Below are 17,479 nucleotides of genomic sequence, written 5' to 3'. Positions count from 1 at the left end.
TTATTTTTTTCACAGGTTTAGTTCAACTATAAGTAGTTTTTTTTTTTTAAATAAAAAACATAGACTCAGACTGAATTATCTGATAACAGTGGGAGAAGGGAAGAAGTATAAAACATTTTCATGGCATCCTGTAAAGAGTATGTTAAACCCTTTTGGTAGATGCCAGAAAATGGAATCCGTTGTTACGTGTTAATTAATGTCATCACTCACATCAAGAGTATATCACTTAGAGCCAGGTTTAACTCTAAGGATGAAATTTTTATAATCATAAATACCCAAGTGAAAGATGTTTTTGGCCCTCCTTTGTTACTCATTGTCTATTTTCAGAGACTTGAGTTTTTCGGAATATTCTGTTGACCATTTAAAGGATCTGCATATATGGCTAAAATGTAAACTTTGGCTTTTGTGCCAATATTGTGGCTCTGTTTAGTATTTGGGCAAGTTGTAATAAGTGGTAAATGGCTCATTAACTATATTGGAGGCCTCATCGCAGCACTAATTTCAAATCGTGCTGCGTTTACAATTTACATATTAAAAAACATTCACTTGATTTCGTTCAGGGACAAAGCTGACATCCTATATAAGCATTACTCCACACAATCCTATTTATTGGTCCAATTATTTCAATTGAAAGATGCTGGTTTACTGCCTCTTAGTCTATGTGAACAATTCTCAGTGAAACTGTTAGAGATCAGTTGGACGGTAGTGGCAGAATAACCTCACAGGGTTTCGATTCACTTTTAATTTTAAGTCCCAGGATTAAGGATCATTTATAGTATAATGTAACAGTGTGGGCAAATATAGTTTCCCTTAATGCCTTTCTGATATTTTGGGGAAAGAATGCTTTTATGTAAAGCATTCACTTATGAATTGCATGACTGCCTTTTCTCACTATAAATTTCATTCACATTTCCTTCCTTCTCCCACGTCCTTAAGAGACAGGACAGCATGCAGTGTTTTTGCTTTGTTTTATTATTTAAAAATTTTTTTGAGATGTGGTTTAAGGTAGTTCTTCAGGATAGATGTCAAGGTAACTAGTTAATACTGTTTGAAAATCAGGCTCTTAATTAAAAATGCTTAATTTGTGCAAGAAAACTACATGTTAAAATGAATTTGGAAAGATTAGATTGGAATTGCCTCAAATTCAATTAAGCCACACTGCATGGACGTGCTGGGAATATCAATACAATCACTGTAAATTTTGTACAAACTGATTTGTTGCATTATCTTGCTCATCTAACATACGGTACTTTTTGTGTCCATATTGCAGACGGCAACTCCAAACTAACATGGCAGTCAGACTGTGTGATGTGGCTTCTCTGCTTAGAAGTGGTTCGTGGGCAGCAGAGCCTTGGACTGGGGTCTGTGGGATTTTTCTTAAATTCTGTAGGCTACTTTTTTTAGCATGTTGCAGGAGTGCTGAGGCCATACCAAACACTTGAACTTTTCATTGGGCATACTAATTATTCTTACTTTTAACCTATTGCGGTATGGCCATCATTAGGACTTAAAGCACATTGCAATTTTAACCATAGTGGTCTATGTAGCATCAGAACCATGCTTTTGTATGTAACTTTTTATAATCTAAATTAGGATTTAGTGCAGACTCAAAACAGTGACAAGCTTTTAAAAAAAAAAAAAACAAAAAAGTTTTGGTATGGTCTGAATACTAAGTTACCGTAATTCTTTACATTCTGTTTACTATGTATTTTTTTGGTTACTAAATTTTGAAGTTATTTACAATTCCTGATGCTCAAAAAAAAAATTTTGTTGAAATTGTGAAACTGGCTGAAAATTATTTGCCCAGTAACTGTTGAAAGAGTTTGCATTCTGTGAACAGTTGTGTTGAGCCTATCAATGGAATATGCATTATTTGTAAAATATAGCACATTAGTATCATTTTATTCTGAGCAGATGGTCCTATAGCTGAGAGATGCTGTAATTTTCAGCACACACAGCTTACTGCAGCTGTTCACTTGAATGTTGGCTTAGGAGCTCATTCTTGCCACCTGAACATGGAAATAAATGTGCAATTAAGTGAGGAGTGTTTGTTGTCCTTGCTAAATCCTGCTAATTTCAGTCAATGAACACTTTATATTTCACATGCCATCCCAACGAGTTAAATCCATATCTCTTATTTGGGGTTCATATAGTTTCTACACATGCCCTAACTTTTGAATAGTGATTTGTTTTAATTGGCCTTGGCCACTCTCATCTTGCCACTCGTTGTTTTCAGAAGTGCTGGGCAAAGGTTTAATCCCATAAAAGTTTTGCGTGGAAAATGACCCACAGCTAATATTCTACAGACTGGAACAGTTACGCTTTATTAGGAAATTTGAAAACTCCTTTCTCAGTTTCAGATAAATTTGTTAATTATAATAAAATGCATATCTTGAATTGTTTCGATTTTTTTCCTTGCAGATTTCTAAAGATTTCTTTATTTTACCTTGCTCCTTTTAAGTGTTCTCTAAGAACACTTACCCAAGAGAGGTAGCATGCAGCTTTTAGGAAAAAAAATACCCATTTCTTTGAAATGCAGTCATGGAGGGTTATAGGTTGTTTGATATTTGATAAGTAGTTTGGATTTTGTCTATTTTTTTTAATCACGATAGCACGGATTCTTGCCAGTCTGACCAGTCTCAATCTATCCTATGCTGCCGCCTTTTATAAACATCTCTTGGCAGTAGAGATTTCTTCCTGTATGCTTATCCACTGTTGTGCCCTTTTATTTTTCTTAGGCAATATGCTTTTTAAAAGACTTTTTTCTCTTGTAACACTCTTTCCCTCTACTTTGCTTTTTAAAAATTTTGCCTCAAATTCTTTGCCTTTTATATGTTAGAGACCTTCCCTAAAACTAGCATTCCATCAATTCAGAATTGTCAGTTTTGAGAAATAGTTCTTTGTGGAGATGAGAGCTGTATTGAATGAAATATGAAGGATAATTTGTTCATTGATGCTTTGATTTTTGGATTCCCCCACAATCTTGGCTGTCCAAATATATAGCTATCGGAAGATGGTTTTTCGAAAATTTGGGTCTGTGGTTTGTGACTCTTTTGCTCAAAGGGCGTAGCATTGATTTTTAGGAAACTAGATCCAAATTTGCTTAATAAGTAGGTTTTCAGAGTAGCCTGAACAGTTGGAGGCCATTTTCCCCAAATCTGCTGTTTATCCCGTATTTGGAGTTTATAGGTACCTTATTACTTGCATTTCAACAGGCTTATGTGCTCAAATGAAAATTCCTTGGGCTGGTCTGTTTGCAAAAGTTGAAATATTTATGTAGTTGTTTTGGTGAACTGGATAAGTTTTTGTTTTGGGTTTTTTTTTTTTCCCATTTAAAGTTAGAATCAAGGCAAAATGCCATTTTGAATTGTTTGGGGATTCTATTTTGATGCTCTAGATTAGTCGCCTTGTTGGTGATCTTAGCTGCCAAGATTGACAAGAATGGCTTGTTAGATTCTACAAGGTACACTAAGTACTCATAGCTTCTTTTCCAAGTTACCCTACAAATCCTTTTCATGCCCTAACATTTGACATCTGATATTTTTCTTATTTCTTACCAAGAGAAGAGGTATAAGATATTGTCAATCAAAAACATTTTCAATATGTAACCAAAACAGTACATGTTGACAAATTTATATTTTTTAAAGTACTCTTGCTCCTTGATTTTAAGTTAATGGATGTCAGTTTTAGGATGTCTGTTTAGTTTTCTTAGGCTAACTGAAAATCTCTTCAGAGTTAGGAAGACCATTTTTTGGTTTGTCTTTTTGGTAGCATGTTAAGCACTTCTGTTTTGTAGTATGATTTTAGTCAGGGTTTAATCCGGTGCCCTTTGGTACTAGATTTCCTCAAGTCTTTGGACACCGCAGGTGAGTAAGGGTATGTGAATAGACCCCAAAATGCGGTTCTAGAGAATGTTTAACATTTACAGTGTGCTTATTTATGTGCATGTATGGAATATGTATGTGAAAGTATAATTGTGAAATTAAATTGACTAGCTTAATGTATGAAGTATAAATTAACGTAGATGTTGCACTTTTTGTTGAAGCTTTATTGTAATTTCAGCAGAACGACTCGTATTTAGTGACAAGTATTTACATTCTTGGTTGGAATCTCTAATAGTTTGTGAAATAATGAATTCTGACATTTCTTGTTTTCTCTGTTTTTAGCAGGTAATTGCTGCCATGGAAACACAACTGTCTAATGGGCCAACTTGCAATAACACAGCCAATGGTCCAACCACCATAAACAACAACTGCTCTTCGCCAGTTGACTCTGGGAACACAGAGGACAGCAAGACCAACTTAATAGTCAACTACCTTCCTCAGAACATGACACAGGAGGAACTAAAGAGTCTCTTTGGGAGCATCGGTGAGATAGAGTCCTGTAAGCTTGTAAGGGACAAAATAACAGGTATGCAGTTTTATACAGGTTACTCACCTTTAAAGGATTTGTGTTTCACAGTGTGAGAAAATAGTAAGTTTACTGCCTGTAGATCATTCAGTGCTGCAGTTTTACCCATCTAGGTATTCTCTCTGTTACTGAATACATCAACAGCACGAAACTTAGTTTTAAGAGTTTTGTTTTCCTTTTAAAGCATAAAATATTTTTATGGGCAGTATATATTATAACTAGACTTTTATATACCCTGTACTGTACAATAACATCTCTGAAAATGGTTTTAGAAGTCTATGTATGTCTGGGACAGAAAGTGTCATGTTGACCTTTAGTTTTTAGTTCCCTGTGCTTATGTGATTTAGCATTTTAACAATGAGATATAAGAAGCATATTCTGTTTGGGAGAAGAAGAAACCTCTTAAAATGTCTTTTCCTTGAAGTCTGTATAGTTCTGTTTATAATGTATGTGACAGAGTAAATAGTAATATTCACATTGTCAATGTATAAATACTTGCACTGATATCATTTGAATGTAGCAAGATCTTATGTTCTGTTCCTTGACAAGGAAAGGAGAAAGTGGTGTATGAGTATTCCTCTTATCATAAAGACAAAAATGAAAGGATGGGTAATTTGACCTTTGATACTACATTTTGAATATTGGGTAGTGGAAAATATCCTTAGTATTTTGTAAGATTCAACTAAATATTTAGAATAAGCCAAAACCTAATTGAGCATGTTCTTGGGATACAAGGGTTAATGTTTCCTGTAGGAGTTGCTCTCAAACACTGAAAATATACGAAGTTAAGTGTAGAAAGACTAACTTTCTCATGTTATGGTTAAATTTGAGTGATGTATATTAAATTGCTTTACATGGCTTATAACTCAAACTATAAAAACTAAATATTTGAAATGGGCAAATACCTAAAGGCAGTGAGAAGAGTTTGACCAAGAATCTGAACTTTAGTCCTATGACCTTGGACAAGTCAGGTCTTGGCTCCAGGTCTTCCTTGGTAAAATGAGGTAGAGGGCAAAGAAAAGGGTCACACTAGGTGATTTCTGCAATCATTTTTACTTTATTTGAGATAGTGTCTTTAGCTGTTCTTTTATCAAGACAGTAGGGCTTACTGCCTCCAGGGTGAGTGAGTGCATTCTTTAGAGCTATCACCTCAGCTTGGCCTCACAGTCCTGGTTCCTTGAGCTACAAATTGAAGCTCACAGAGAGAACATACTTAAATCAAGTAAAAACTAAGTAAAACATAGTTGTCATCAATCCATACTGAATAATTACATTTTAACTAGTTATGTTACTTAGATATTCACCACAATATCATCAGGAAGATTTTTTTTATACTGATAATCAAATGGAGAATATTTTTCCATTTCTTTTTCCAAAATTGGTGTCAGTAGCATATGTAAAATTTATAGACAATTTTTGAGAAATTGAAAAATGTAGAGAACAGATGGCTCTTAATACATTTGTCCTGACACTAAAATTTTATTACTATCTTTTTAGCAAAACCGCTTCTTCATATGTGAATTTTGCAACCTCTTTGACATAAATGACTGTGTGATAAATGGTATAAAGGCCATGACATCAATGATGTGATTTCTGGTTTGATTGCTTAGTAACTGTCTCTACCATAAAGAAAAAAAAAAAGATTCTTGAACTAGATATATAAATGTTGAATTTTTTTGTTATGATACTGTGAGTAGATAAAAATATGAAGCAAATCTTACATCCTTTGTACTAGGCATCTTCCACAGAAAACATTTCAAAGATTTTTATCTTTCATCTCTGGGTGATCTTGAATTATCTTATTCTTTCATAAGTCTTTTACTAGAGCTGTTTTATGGTGCAATAAATTTGAATTCTGTGTCTTCATACCCTTTGCCTCCCTGTCTTTAGTGTGATAAACAGTGGTAATGGAACCACAGTGCATGGTAATCTGAAGTATGTGGTTAGATACCGGCAAAGTGCATTAATATTTGCTGTCCATTTCCTTTATCCCCCACCATTGTCTTTTCAGCGAGAGGGAGCCAGTGAAGTTTCCCACCATGGTAAAATTTCTGTTTAAAACCTCTGGTAAGCAAATGGAGTACTAAGAAAATCCACAGTGGGCAGGAGGGTCAAAAGATGTTTTCTAAGCTTCATTCCAAGAGACACAGTCATACTTGTTCTTTAGAGTAAATGTTCCATTGACAGGCAAGTTTGAGAAATGCTGCCCTTTATAGTTTCCTATTTAAGAGCCAAACTGCAGGTCATTAGCATATTAGAAACCATACATTAAAATCCTGCAGTAAAGAAACCGGTTTTCTGGCCTTATTTGACCACAGAACTCATTTTGGGGATATCTCCCCAATACTAGATTTCTTTCTTTCTTTTTTTTATTTTAAGATTTTTTTTTTATTTGACAGAGAGAGACAGCGAGAGAGGACACACGATCAGGGGGAGTGGGAGAGGGAGAAGCAGGCTTCCCGCTGAGCAGGGAACCCAACGCGGGGCTCAATCCCAAGACCCTGGGATCATGACCTGAGCTGAAGGCAGACGCCTAACGACTGAGCCACCCAGGTGCCCCTCCAATACTAGATTTCCATTGAGCATATAAAAGCTTATGCTATGAAAGCTTTTGAAATCATTTAACAGATTATCAGACACTCCTAAACTCTTCTGTAACCTGTTTATATCAAAGTATGAGCATGTTTCATAAATGAACATCCATGATAATGAACTATGTATTATAAAAAAGTGAGTAGGTAAATAAGAATACAGAGGACCTCTTCTAGTAACCTTGTTTTGACATAGTCCGCTGACATCTTATTCTTAGTATGGGTTAAAATGGTGTTCAGAGGGTCTGACTTAGTTTCAAAGCATAAATTTAAATATATATTTTTTTTAAATTCTGAGTTTCTTAGCGAATATTTGTATTGAACAAAATATTATAGTAAATGGTAGATTTCCAAAACTGGATTTTGAATAGTTGTACTTTGCCAAGTGGGCATATCTTCCTAAGAAGCTACTATTCACATATCTAGAAAGATTGAATTTGTGAGGATTTGGGCCCTGCCCTGTGGTGTTTAGCATTAGCCAGTTTATGTGGTTTCTCAGTTCACATTTGTAGGGTCAAGTCTGAGTTCCTTGGTCTAATTATCCAATTTATCCTACCGCCTGGGGAGCTACCAGGCCAGCTCTTTGTATTCTGATTTTGTAGGAAGTAAGCATTAATTTTCTCGGTTATAAGAAAACTATGAGATTACTCTTTGGGAAGAACATTTAAATTGCTCTTTTTCATTTTTCTTAAATCTTTCCCTGCTTAAATAATGCCGAATTAGGAAACTGTATCTCAGGTAAAAAAAAAAAAAAAAAAAAAAATCTAGTTAGGAAAGTATGTGCCTCTTTCCGAAGTCCTGAAAGAGAGTATATAATTTTTAGATTGTGTTGTTGTTGGCAAATTAATGTCACTATTTTGATAGAATGAAGATTAGAGAAATACGTTAAGACACCTCTTCAGTAGTAAATATAGTAAGCTTCTCTTTGGCCTAAATTCTATTTATTATGTTGTTTTTCAGGCCCTTTCTTTGGGCTCATGCCCAGCTTTATGCTTCATCCCATTTCCTGTCTATAGACATTCATCATGAGAAGCTACTGCTGCTTGTACAGTTCAGCTGATATCGGTCCATCTCTTTGAGTTTATGCATTTTAGAGTCCTTGACACCTGCTGATGCTGCATTCTAGAGGAGTGAAATGGATTTTATGATGCAAGGAATGAGTAATAGAATGTTAGAATCAGAAACGTCCTTGAGGTGACCTTAGCCAACTCCCTCACTTAACAGGTGATCTGAAGCTCAGGTTTGTTTAAATGACTGAATAGTCCAAGACCACATAGCTGTCAAGTGGTAGAGCAGGGACCAGAATTCTGGTTTTCTGCTTCTTCCCTGGGATATTTCCTCCTTGCCTCTTGTTAGAGGCCAGAACTCTTTAAAAATTAACCCAGGACCAACTGATGAATTTGTAGTGAGACAGATAACTTGTACAGATCCACTGAGGGGCATCTTTTGGTGGGTGTGTCTTCAGAAGGGGAATGAGAGTTTTGAGAGTCAAGGACTGACGGATACATGAAATGAAGGAGAACATCCCTGCCTCTCTACAAACTTTGTAGCCTGTAGTTGTGAATTTGGATATTCTAGCTCAGTGATTGCTAAATCTGGCTGCCCATCCTCATGTGAAGGAGTTTTTAAAAATACAGATTCTGGAGGCTTTGGGAATCTGTTGTCAGAAAGCTCCCCAGGTGATTTTGAGGAGCAAGCAAGCAGTTTTGGGAATCAGCCTTTTGAGGTATAGTCAGGGGAGTTGCCTGCATTGGAATCACTTGGGATGACCACCAGAAATGCAGCTCTCTGGGCCTTGCCCAGACCTACTGAATCAGAGTCTTTGAAGTAGGGCCCAGAATATTCCATTTGCCTGGGAGTTATCCACTACTTTTCCTGAACATTTTGCAGGGAGATAGAACCAGAATATTCCAGGTTTACCTGAACTCTGGCTGGAGATGGGTGGGAGAGTTGTTAGGACTTCAGTGCCTGATCTACGGCAAACTGAGTTTCAGGGGCTGTCCCCTCCCCAGTGGTGGTTTCTGATGTGTTAACTCCTGGGGTGCAGGACTAGAGATGTTTAGTCGTTAGGCTCTGTATTGAACACCTGACCTGTCCCTGAAAGGGTGTGTGTGTGCACATGTGTAACTGGTTTTCAAAACTCCAAGATAGCTTGTTCTGTCATTGTTACTTTTCCTTTCTTCTAATAGAAGAGCTAGAGAAGTATAGTTAGTGGAAGACCTCAGGTAATGAGTGATGCTCTTTTTTATCTTGGAGTGATGTCTTCACTATTATTCTAGGAATTGTTGGAGGTGGGTCCTATGTTGACCCCGTCAGCCGCCAACTGGAATCTTTCAGACAAAAGAGAAAAACAAAGACCCAAACAAATACAAACTGTAGGGGACCCAAGGAGGGACTTTGCCAGTGTTCCTCCTTGGATGATTACCTCTGAACAGACAGTGCCACCTATGGTAACACAGACTCTCTCTCCTCACTCCCCCCCCCCCTTTTTTTTTTAAATAGGAAGGTTCTTAGCTTTTCAGGATTTAAGCAGTAAGTGGTATTTTATTTTTCTAATCCATACCTTCAAATTTAATAGCATTTGTTTACTGTGATGAAGTCAATACAGTGAGCCTCAGGCTGTTTTGATGAACATTAATTTGAGAAGGTGGTTGTGTGTGTCCGTTAAAATCCTAAAGTCAGCTGTTCGGTGTCTATAGTATCAAGAGATTAAGAATTCTGATTCTTTCAGACATGTAGTTGAAGAGGGCAGAGTGGGTGAGTGGTTGGTGGTAGCTTAATAAACACCTCACATTGCAGACTCTGAGTGCTATTTAATTAGACATTTAGCAGAAAGGCTGGTGTGTGCTCAGTTCCTCACAAAACCCGGGCACCTTGGCTCTTACTAGTAAATGCTTTGGTGGTCCCTAATGCATTAACTCTGAAATACAATACATTTGAATATGGCTATCTTTAGATTTTAGTGACTAAATTTGCATAAAGTGGTATTTGTATAAAATGAATTTTTTTTCTTTGGTGGTGGTACTGAAGAAACTTTTTTAATTGCACCTTTGTCTATTTTCAAAGGTCATGACTAGTCAGTCACTTAAAAAATTTGTTACCAGTATAGAAGCTTTTTTATAAAGTTTTGGGGGAAAAACTTTAAAATTCTATGTTCACTTTTCCGCTCAAACCTTGAACTCAGGGTGTTTTAAAGAACAAATTTTAATGTCAGCATTGAGTAATTTAGATGAAGAACTTCAGGATGATGAAATTTAAAATTTATCAAATTTAAGAAACCAAATACAGTCCTTTATCGTTATCAGGGAGGAAAATCTTTTCCTTGATTTTCTTAGTTTAATTCACAGGTCCCCAGGGACTGAACCTAACAAAGGATAGATTAGACAGTGTTTTATGTCAACTCTATCTCAAATAAAACTGGGCAGGGGCAGGGAGGATTAACAGGAGAGGCACACAATTTTTATTAGTATTTTATGTGCACTGGAGCTCACAAAAGAGAATTGAAACTCAAAGAAGTGGTTAGACTTGGGGGCTTATACCATTTTACCAAAGGCAAAGGGGTTTGGGTTCTGAGGCTTGGTAAATTGTGGGGAAGTGACCAGGACTTACATGGGAGAAACTAATGGAAGGTATGGAGCTATTTTAGCAAGGTTTGTTTGTACATTTTGGTGCCAGCTCTCCATCACTGGTGGTGAGAGTTGCTCTCCTCTTTCTGGCACAAGGGCAGGGACCTCTTCACAAGGGAAATTTGTGACTTTTTTTGTAGGCAGAAAAGGGTAGGGAAGAGAACTGTCTGTGTCTGTTGATTATTAATTGCCTTCAGCTCAAAATAATTGTAGGCCAAAATGGCATTATTTGGGGTGGTATCTTCTTTAGGACCCCTTTATCATGAAATAAATTAACTTTCAATTAGCAAACCTAAACAGAAAAGATTCTTCTTTGGATATCCAATGGTAATGCAACCTGAAATGGCTAGTTGCTGGGAAGAAAAGACAGCTATCGTGAGGATATAAAAAGTTTGGAGCAAAACCATTGCTGATTAGTTTGTCAATCATCTGGATTTTAGTTTCTCTGATTTCTTGATGTTGATATTTGTGTTACTCTGTGCTTTATTCCATTAGAAGGAAATGAAGAAAGGTACTGCAGCTCCCTAGAGCTGGTTACACATTTTTCCAGCAGATTTTTAAGAATATCTACTGGGAATGGGCGCCTGGGTGGCTCAGTTGGTTAAGCAACTGCCTTCGGCTCAGGTCATGATCCTGGAGTCCCGGGATCGAGTTCCACATCGGGCTCCCTGTTCAGCAGGGAGTCTGCTTCTCCCTCTGACCCTCTTCCCTCTCGTGCTCTCTGGCTCTCATTCTCTCTCTCAAATAAATAAATAAAAATCTTTAAAAAAAAAAAAAAAGAATATCTACTGGGGAAATGAGGTTGAACCTGTTGTGTAAATGAGGTTTATGAGTTTTGATTCTGTGCTTTGTTGACCCATATCATCACTGAGGCTTCTAGAATGATCATGGTTGTCTTGTCAGTAGATTAAGAGCATGCATTGAGTGCATATGACTTGATTCCTTTATTAATTTGGTACAAAACATAAACTTTGTTAATGTATTCCAGTTCATAGAAAACACAGTTGAAGTTCTTCTGTAAGGGGCCCTCCTCTTAAAATTCAGCCAAGTGTGAGTACGTGTGTGCTGTTTGCTATTCCAGATCTTTTCACACTGTTTTTTTTTTTTTTTTCTAGTTTTTGTTTACTTCTGCATCAGGAGATTGGTAGCATAGAGTAGAAACCACTTTAAGTTTATTATTTCGTGTCTGTCCTAGTAATGGTGGAAAAATGTAGAAGAGAAAGAAGATGGTGAACTAAATGGGAGAAGATAAAGAACAATTAAATTCTGATACAGGATTTCTTCTTCCTTCTGTAATCCATAGAATGTTCAAATCCTGTTTCTCCTCACCTATGAAATTGACTCTCCCCCCTCCCTTTTCCATGATGTAATACAAAATCAACCTGCTTTTCTTTTGATGGTTTTTATTTCACTATCTTACCTATTACGCTACTTTAGCGTCAGCCTTTGTTTTTTAACTTCCAAATTATGAATAGAGCAAAGCATTTTGATTTTGTACCTGTTGGAACATTTCCTTTTAAATATTTCCTGAACAGAAGAGTTGATCATTGAAGCTAAAACCGTGCTTCACAATTCACCAGCTTCTTCCAAGCTTGTTCTAAGTTAATTGACTTTCAGTGTAGTGCATTGCTACTACTGAATTTTGAGAGCTGTGGAAACCCTCAGAGGTTGCCTTTTCAACTGAAAAGGTCAGCTTTAAAAAATATTTCCTCTGAGTGTCGTTTGATTTGTGAGGACTATGCAGTGGCTTTAGTTAGCATGTTTTACTCCTTAAAACATGGTTTCGCTTTTTAAAGTTTTGCAGTGTCAATATTTTGACACCATTGAATGTCCTTTTATTGGTGATGGTATCTGTCATCAACTATATTCTGAGAAGCTTTAAAGCTGTAAAGCCGCATTGGCAGCTCTTCCAAGTATTGTGAAGAAACAGATCCTCAGTTAGAACTATCTTTTTGTGATTTATCTACTCAGCCTTACATCATATATCGTATTTAACTAATGGAGGATCATTCTACATTGTTCTAAATAAGAAGAAAGATTCTTACTCTGTATACCTCCTTCACGGAAACAAATGGAAGATGGAGCTATTTGATTTAAACTGTGTTCATAGCACTCCTTTGTATCTTTCCATGTGAGATGGGCTTCAATGCAGTGGTAATAGGATTTACCAAACCCCTATGTACACTAGGGTTGTTATTTGCTTAGCTTGGGATCAAGTTCTTAGGATTAACATTGATACAAAATGCCTGCTACCTGCTACTCCCCAGCTAGGGAGGTGGCCTAATGAGGCTATTTTAGAGGTTTTAGCCTAGAAAGAATGTGTGACACTTGGGTTCATATCCCGGTCTAGCCACTTACTTGTAATGTAGCCTTTTTTGAGCTATTTGACTCCAAAGGTTGAGTTTGTTTTATAAAGTGAGTAGCACACAGGCATCTCTCTCTCTATCCTATCCCCTTCTAACCAGTTAATACACATTCAGTTATAACAATTGCAGACTTTATTCCTTAGGTGAACCAATTTTGAAAAGATCTTCAAATAGATCTGGTGCCTTAGAATTCTTACAGTTTTTCAGGCACGATGTGGGAACAACCCGAAGCTAATGTTCTGTTTTTTGCTTTCTAGGTGATTTGACCAAGATAATTGATTTTCTAGAGGTGGGACAAAATGGGATAGGAAGTTCAAGGCAGGACTTGGGAGTCCAGAAAGATGATTACTGATAATACATCATTCTGTGTGAACTAGTGTGCTGGAGTGTGGAGTTACTGCTCTGTTGTGGTATTGTGTGCATGTTATTCAGAATGAATGAGCTTGACTTAAAATATGAAGGTGCTCTCAGCTGAGCTTCCAGTGGACTATTACTGGCCTGCAAGGTCAGCAGGTTGTTAAATTGCGTCATGAGGTATTTGTTAGATAAAAACTGAGGCTTGTTTTCACTTTTATGGACATCTTCTTCCTTAAAAGTAGGCTGAATTTACATGGGCGTGGGAAACCAAACTCGTTTCTTCTTGTAATTGTTTTCAAACACATTTTGTAAGATTTCTGTCCTTACTTGCCTACGGATAACGAGAAAATCCTCAACTTTTTTGGTACTTGCAGATGTTGAAAGTCTGATGTTGTGATATTAAAAAGTCCAAACTAAAAAAAAAAAAAAAAACCAAAACTAGTACCCCTTTAATATAAATTGTAAATACTATTACCAAATATTCTGATTTCATAAAATAAGACATTCAGGTAGGGAAATGCAGAGACCTGTGTGTTTGGATGTTAAGAAGCCCAGAATTCCTATAGTGTTAGCAGATCAGAGACTTCCAAAAAAAATTGCTATCCCTTTGTTTTCTTTCTGTTGGAATTCATTGAAAACATTTAAAGCCTTGCTTTTATTCAGTCATCACAGACTTTACAGATTTGTGTAAGGGGGGTGGCGATTTCCACGAGGGCATGGTTAACTTAGCAGATGCAATTTTACATCTTGTTTTCCTTTTTTTGTTAAATCCGTATGCATATTGTGAATTAGAGATTATTTTTAGCTCTTAATGAGTTCTTTTCTCATCATTGTACTTTTTGTTGGAACTCTGTTTTCTACATAATGCTTTGATTTTGAAGGGGGAGTGTATATGGCTCACAAATCCACCCCCAACCTCCTGTCCAGCTACACAGAAATTTGCATTTCTGCATTTGAGGTAATAGATCTGGTTATTTTTTTTACTTTGTACGGTAGATGTGGTCTTGTCCTTGACTCTTCACAACCTGTTTGACCTTCCGGCTTTATTCTGAGAAAGTTAAATTCTCCTTTTGAAGTAAGGTTTAAAGGAGGCAGAGCAGCATGTAAACAGGCAAACCAGAGTCCTTTCATTGTATTCAAGGTCACTGGAGCCTGAGGGAACAATTTTATTTCCTCACATTTTGATGCTTTAAATCCAGTCTTAAGGTGCCACTGGGTCAATAACACAGTGGCCTCCAAGGCACGGTTCTCCAAGTCCTCTTTCCTAACCCTGGTACTAGTCCCTGAGAGCTTTTTTCATACCACTGAAATGAATTATATAGTTTGCTCTTAGTCCACTTTAAATGGATCTGAGTAGGTTGGTTATGGTGTGTCAAATCCGTTGTCCCACTGAGTCAGTGGTTTACATTGTCAGTATCAGCGATTTTGGACAGTCTAAAGGTATTTTGTTTTTGTTGTTTTTTTTTTAATCAAATTCTAGTTTCAGCTTTTTCCTTTTTAGAGTACTTTTATCTTTAACTAGTCCCCGATACAGAGTTGTAACTGTAATTGTTTGAAAGAATATCCAGTTGGTTTTATGTTCTCACCCTGCAACCTGTTAAGATATTTATGTAAGCTTAAAGGATTAGAATGGGGTATCTGTTCAAGTAGCTTTTAGTGGAAATATGGCATGGGGGTCCGGAGGGGCCTGGTTTGGCCAGGGTATCAAATAGATTTAAGGAAATGATACAGAAAGTCTTTGAATAACACCTTCATTAGCCTGTAGATTCTGCATTCAGAAGAAACAAGATTCCTTTGGGGAATGTAATAGTCTAGTATGGCTCCTGGTCATTTTGTGTTTCCGTAGAAACTTTGCTTCCCTTCTTTTAACTTATATGAGAATTACAGAGAGTGAAAGTGAAGGGGTAAGTTAGCTTTGTGAGCAATAATGGAATCCAGGGTCTTGGGGTAACAGGCAAGATTGGGAAGTCATTATGTCTGATGGCAAGATTTTTAAATTTGACTGAGGACTATCATTTGATAAGATATGATAGCTCATGTAGTTATCACTATGATTAACCTTCAGTTTTTTTTTGTTTCTGGATATTCAATCAAAAGTCTTGAGAATTGCTGGGAATAAGAAGAAATACCGGGTTAATTTCCATGTTTCAAGAGTGCAAGGACTAAAATGAAGATGTGACAGTAGCACAGAAGAGCATAATTAAATTGTTTAATTGATGTTTAATGTAATCTTTCATAGTCTGGAGGCTTAAGAAAAAGAATTGTCCCTCTCCCTTTCTTCAGAAGAATGCTGCTTAGAGCCAGTCAATCTTTATCTCAATCTCAACTAATCTTAGAGGTATCTGAAGTTTTTACACCTTTACAATTTACAACTGTCTATAGGAGATAAAGCTTTTTAAACCCAGTATAAGTTCTACTTCCTTTAGTCTCAGATGTAATTTTTTGAGAGAGGAGTGGAGTTCAAGAACCCAAGTACAGTATGGAAGGCTTTGGGTTAAAGAGATGCATTTCAGTGAATAGATATGTTTTCTTGCTGGGAAAATATTCTTGCTTGAGGAAAACGAGATTGATAATCTAGGTATAAATGGACTACCATAATAATGTTGGTGTTTATGAGGACAGCTAGAAAAAGCCCTTATTTTATACATTGCAATATGTTTGGGGATAGGGCTTGACTGGTAAGTGATCTGGCACCATACATAAGATTTTTTCAAGTTTTCCCAAGATAAAGGAGATTAGTTTGTAATGTATACTCTTTAGGCCCCATCTCCTTTATAAATAAATAGCAAGGAAAAAATTGTCAGCAACAACATAAGAAAACTCCTTGACACTAAAGGTTATTGAATATTGGAATGAGCTGAAAGACTAATGTTTAGTGAAATCGTCATCTGAGTGGTATACTTGTACTTGAATACCTACCGTTTTGTATAGCACTCGACAGGCTAGAAGGCTCTTTAACATGACTGATTGCAATTCTCTAGTAGGAACTGACTTGTGTAACTTACTTGACAAGGGCAAGGTAGATGGTGTCACAGGGATGAATATGAGAGAGTGCATATAGTCTAGCTTTTTTCCACAGATGAAGTATCCTTTCACAGATGTGCATCTTAGGGCTGAGTTAGCAGGAGGCCTTACACTCCCAGCCCCCTTTTCTATAGGGGACACTTCTGGCAAAAAGATGGATATTCTGAATGAGATGCCTTATGTCACCTTTCTTTGCCCTAATCTTGAAATATGTTTGCGGACTTGCCATGTGATGTGACCCAAATAGCTTAGGAGTTCTGTCTGTAGAAGTTGCTTCCCACATCAGACGTCCTTATTAAAAACACAGCATCTTCCCCAAGAGTGAGCCTCAGATATGTAATCAGGTAACTTCAGTAATAGCAGATGAAAGAAGCATCATTTTAAAAGTCCTTAAGATAGGGGCACCTGGGTGGCTCAGTCTCAGTTAAGCGTCTGCCTTCAGCTCAGGTCATGGTCCCAGGGTCCTGGGATTGAGCCTGGTGTCAGACTCCCTGCTCATCGGGGAGCCTGCTTCTCCCTCTCTCTCTCAGCCTCACTTGCTCTTGCTTGTGCTCACTCAGCTAAAGAAATTAAAAAAGATAAAAAAGCCTTTAAAAAAAGTCCTTAAAATAAACCATAAGTGTAGGTACCTAGTATTTCTTTAATTATTTATTTTGGAATCTCTGTACCCAATGTAGGGCTCAAACTCACAACCCCAAGATTGAGTTGCATGCTCTGCCAACTGAGCCAGCCAGGCACCCTAGGTGTACTGGTTGAATAAAATTCTTTTTCCCACCATTTTGCTTTAGGTTCATGGGTACTTGAGATGATAAAATGGTAGTAAGTTAAAAAGATTATTTTTGTGTTTAGGTTTTTCCTGTTTCGTGGGGGAAATTGTGTCCAGAGTTAGCAGCAGTGGTCAGATGGACTAAGTTGTGGGGTATATGATTTGCATATTACCTTTTTAATATACTTTTTAGTCAGTGGTAAGAGGGCAGCCTCTGTGCTTCTCGAGGTCAGTGTGATGGTGCATTTACTGTGATGCTGATGAGGACAGGGACACATCACTTTTGTGTGCTAATGAGTCATTGAGCAAAATCTTTTAAGCATTTGCTTCTTAATTAAA

General features: G+C 37.0%; 1 protein-coding gene across 9 annotated transcripts in view; it reads left to right on the top strand.

The window, feature by feature from the left end:
* The first annotated feature begins 809 nt into the window (after positions 1-809).
* Positions 810-17,479, top strand: part of ELAVL2 (ELAV like RNA binding protein 2) — a 67,566-nt gene continuing 50,896 nt past the window's right edge. For 4 of the 9 annotated variants that reach the window (XM_028115206.1, XM_028115205.1, XM_028115202.2 and 1 more), the window contains exons 1-2: positions 1,290-1,361; positions 4,167-4,410. In XM_028115206.1, the coding sequence (XP_027971007.1) occupies positions 1,290-1,361; positions 4,167-4,410 (316 nt within the window). Of the gene's footprint in view, positions 843-1,289; positions 1,387-4,166; positions 4,411-17,479 lie in introns of those variants that run through there. The other 5 variants (XM_028115204.2, XM_028115203.1, XM_088019218.1 and 2 more) reach the window with 4 other exon arrangements.

This window comes from Eumetopias jubatus, unplaced genomic scaffold (genome assembly GCF_037043125.1).
Source record: "Eumetopias jubatus isolate StellerSeaLion01/CBP00866 unplaced genomic scaffold, mEumJub1_p1.0 scaffold_15, whole genome shotgun sequence".
In the NCBI taxonomy this organism is placed as follows: domain Eukaryota; kingdom Metazoa; phylum Chordata; class Mammalia; order Carnivora; family Otariidae; genus Eumetopias; species Eumetopias jubatus.
The sequence above is the reverse complement of the archived record's forward strand: the minus strand, read 5'-3'. Positions and strand labels throughout refer to the sequence as shown.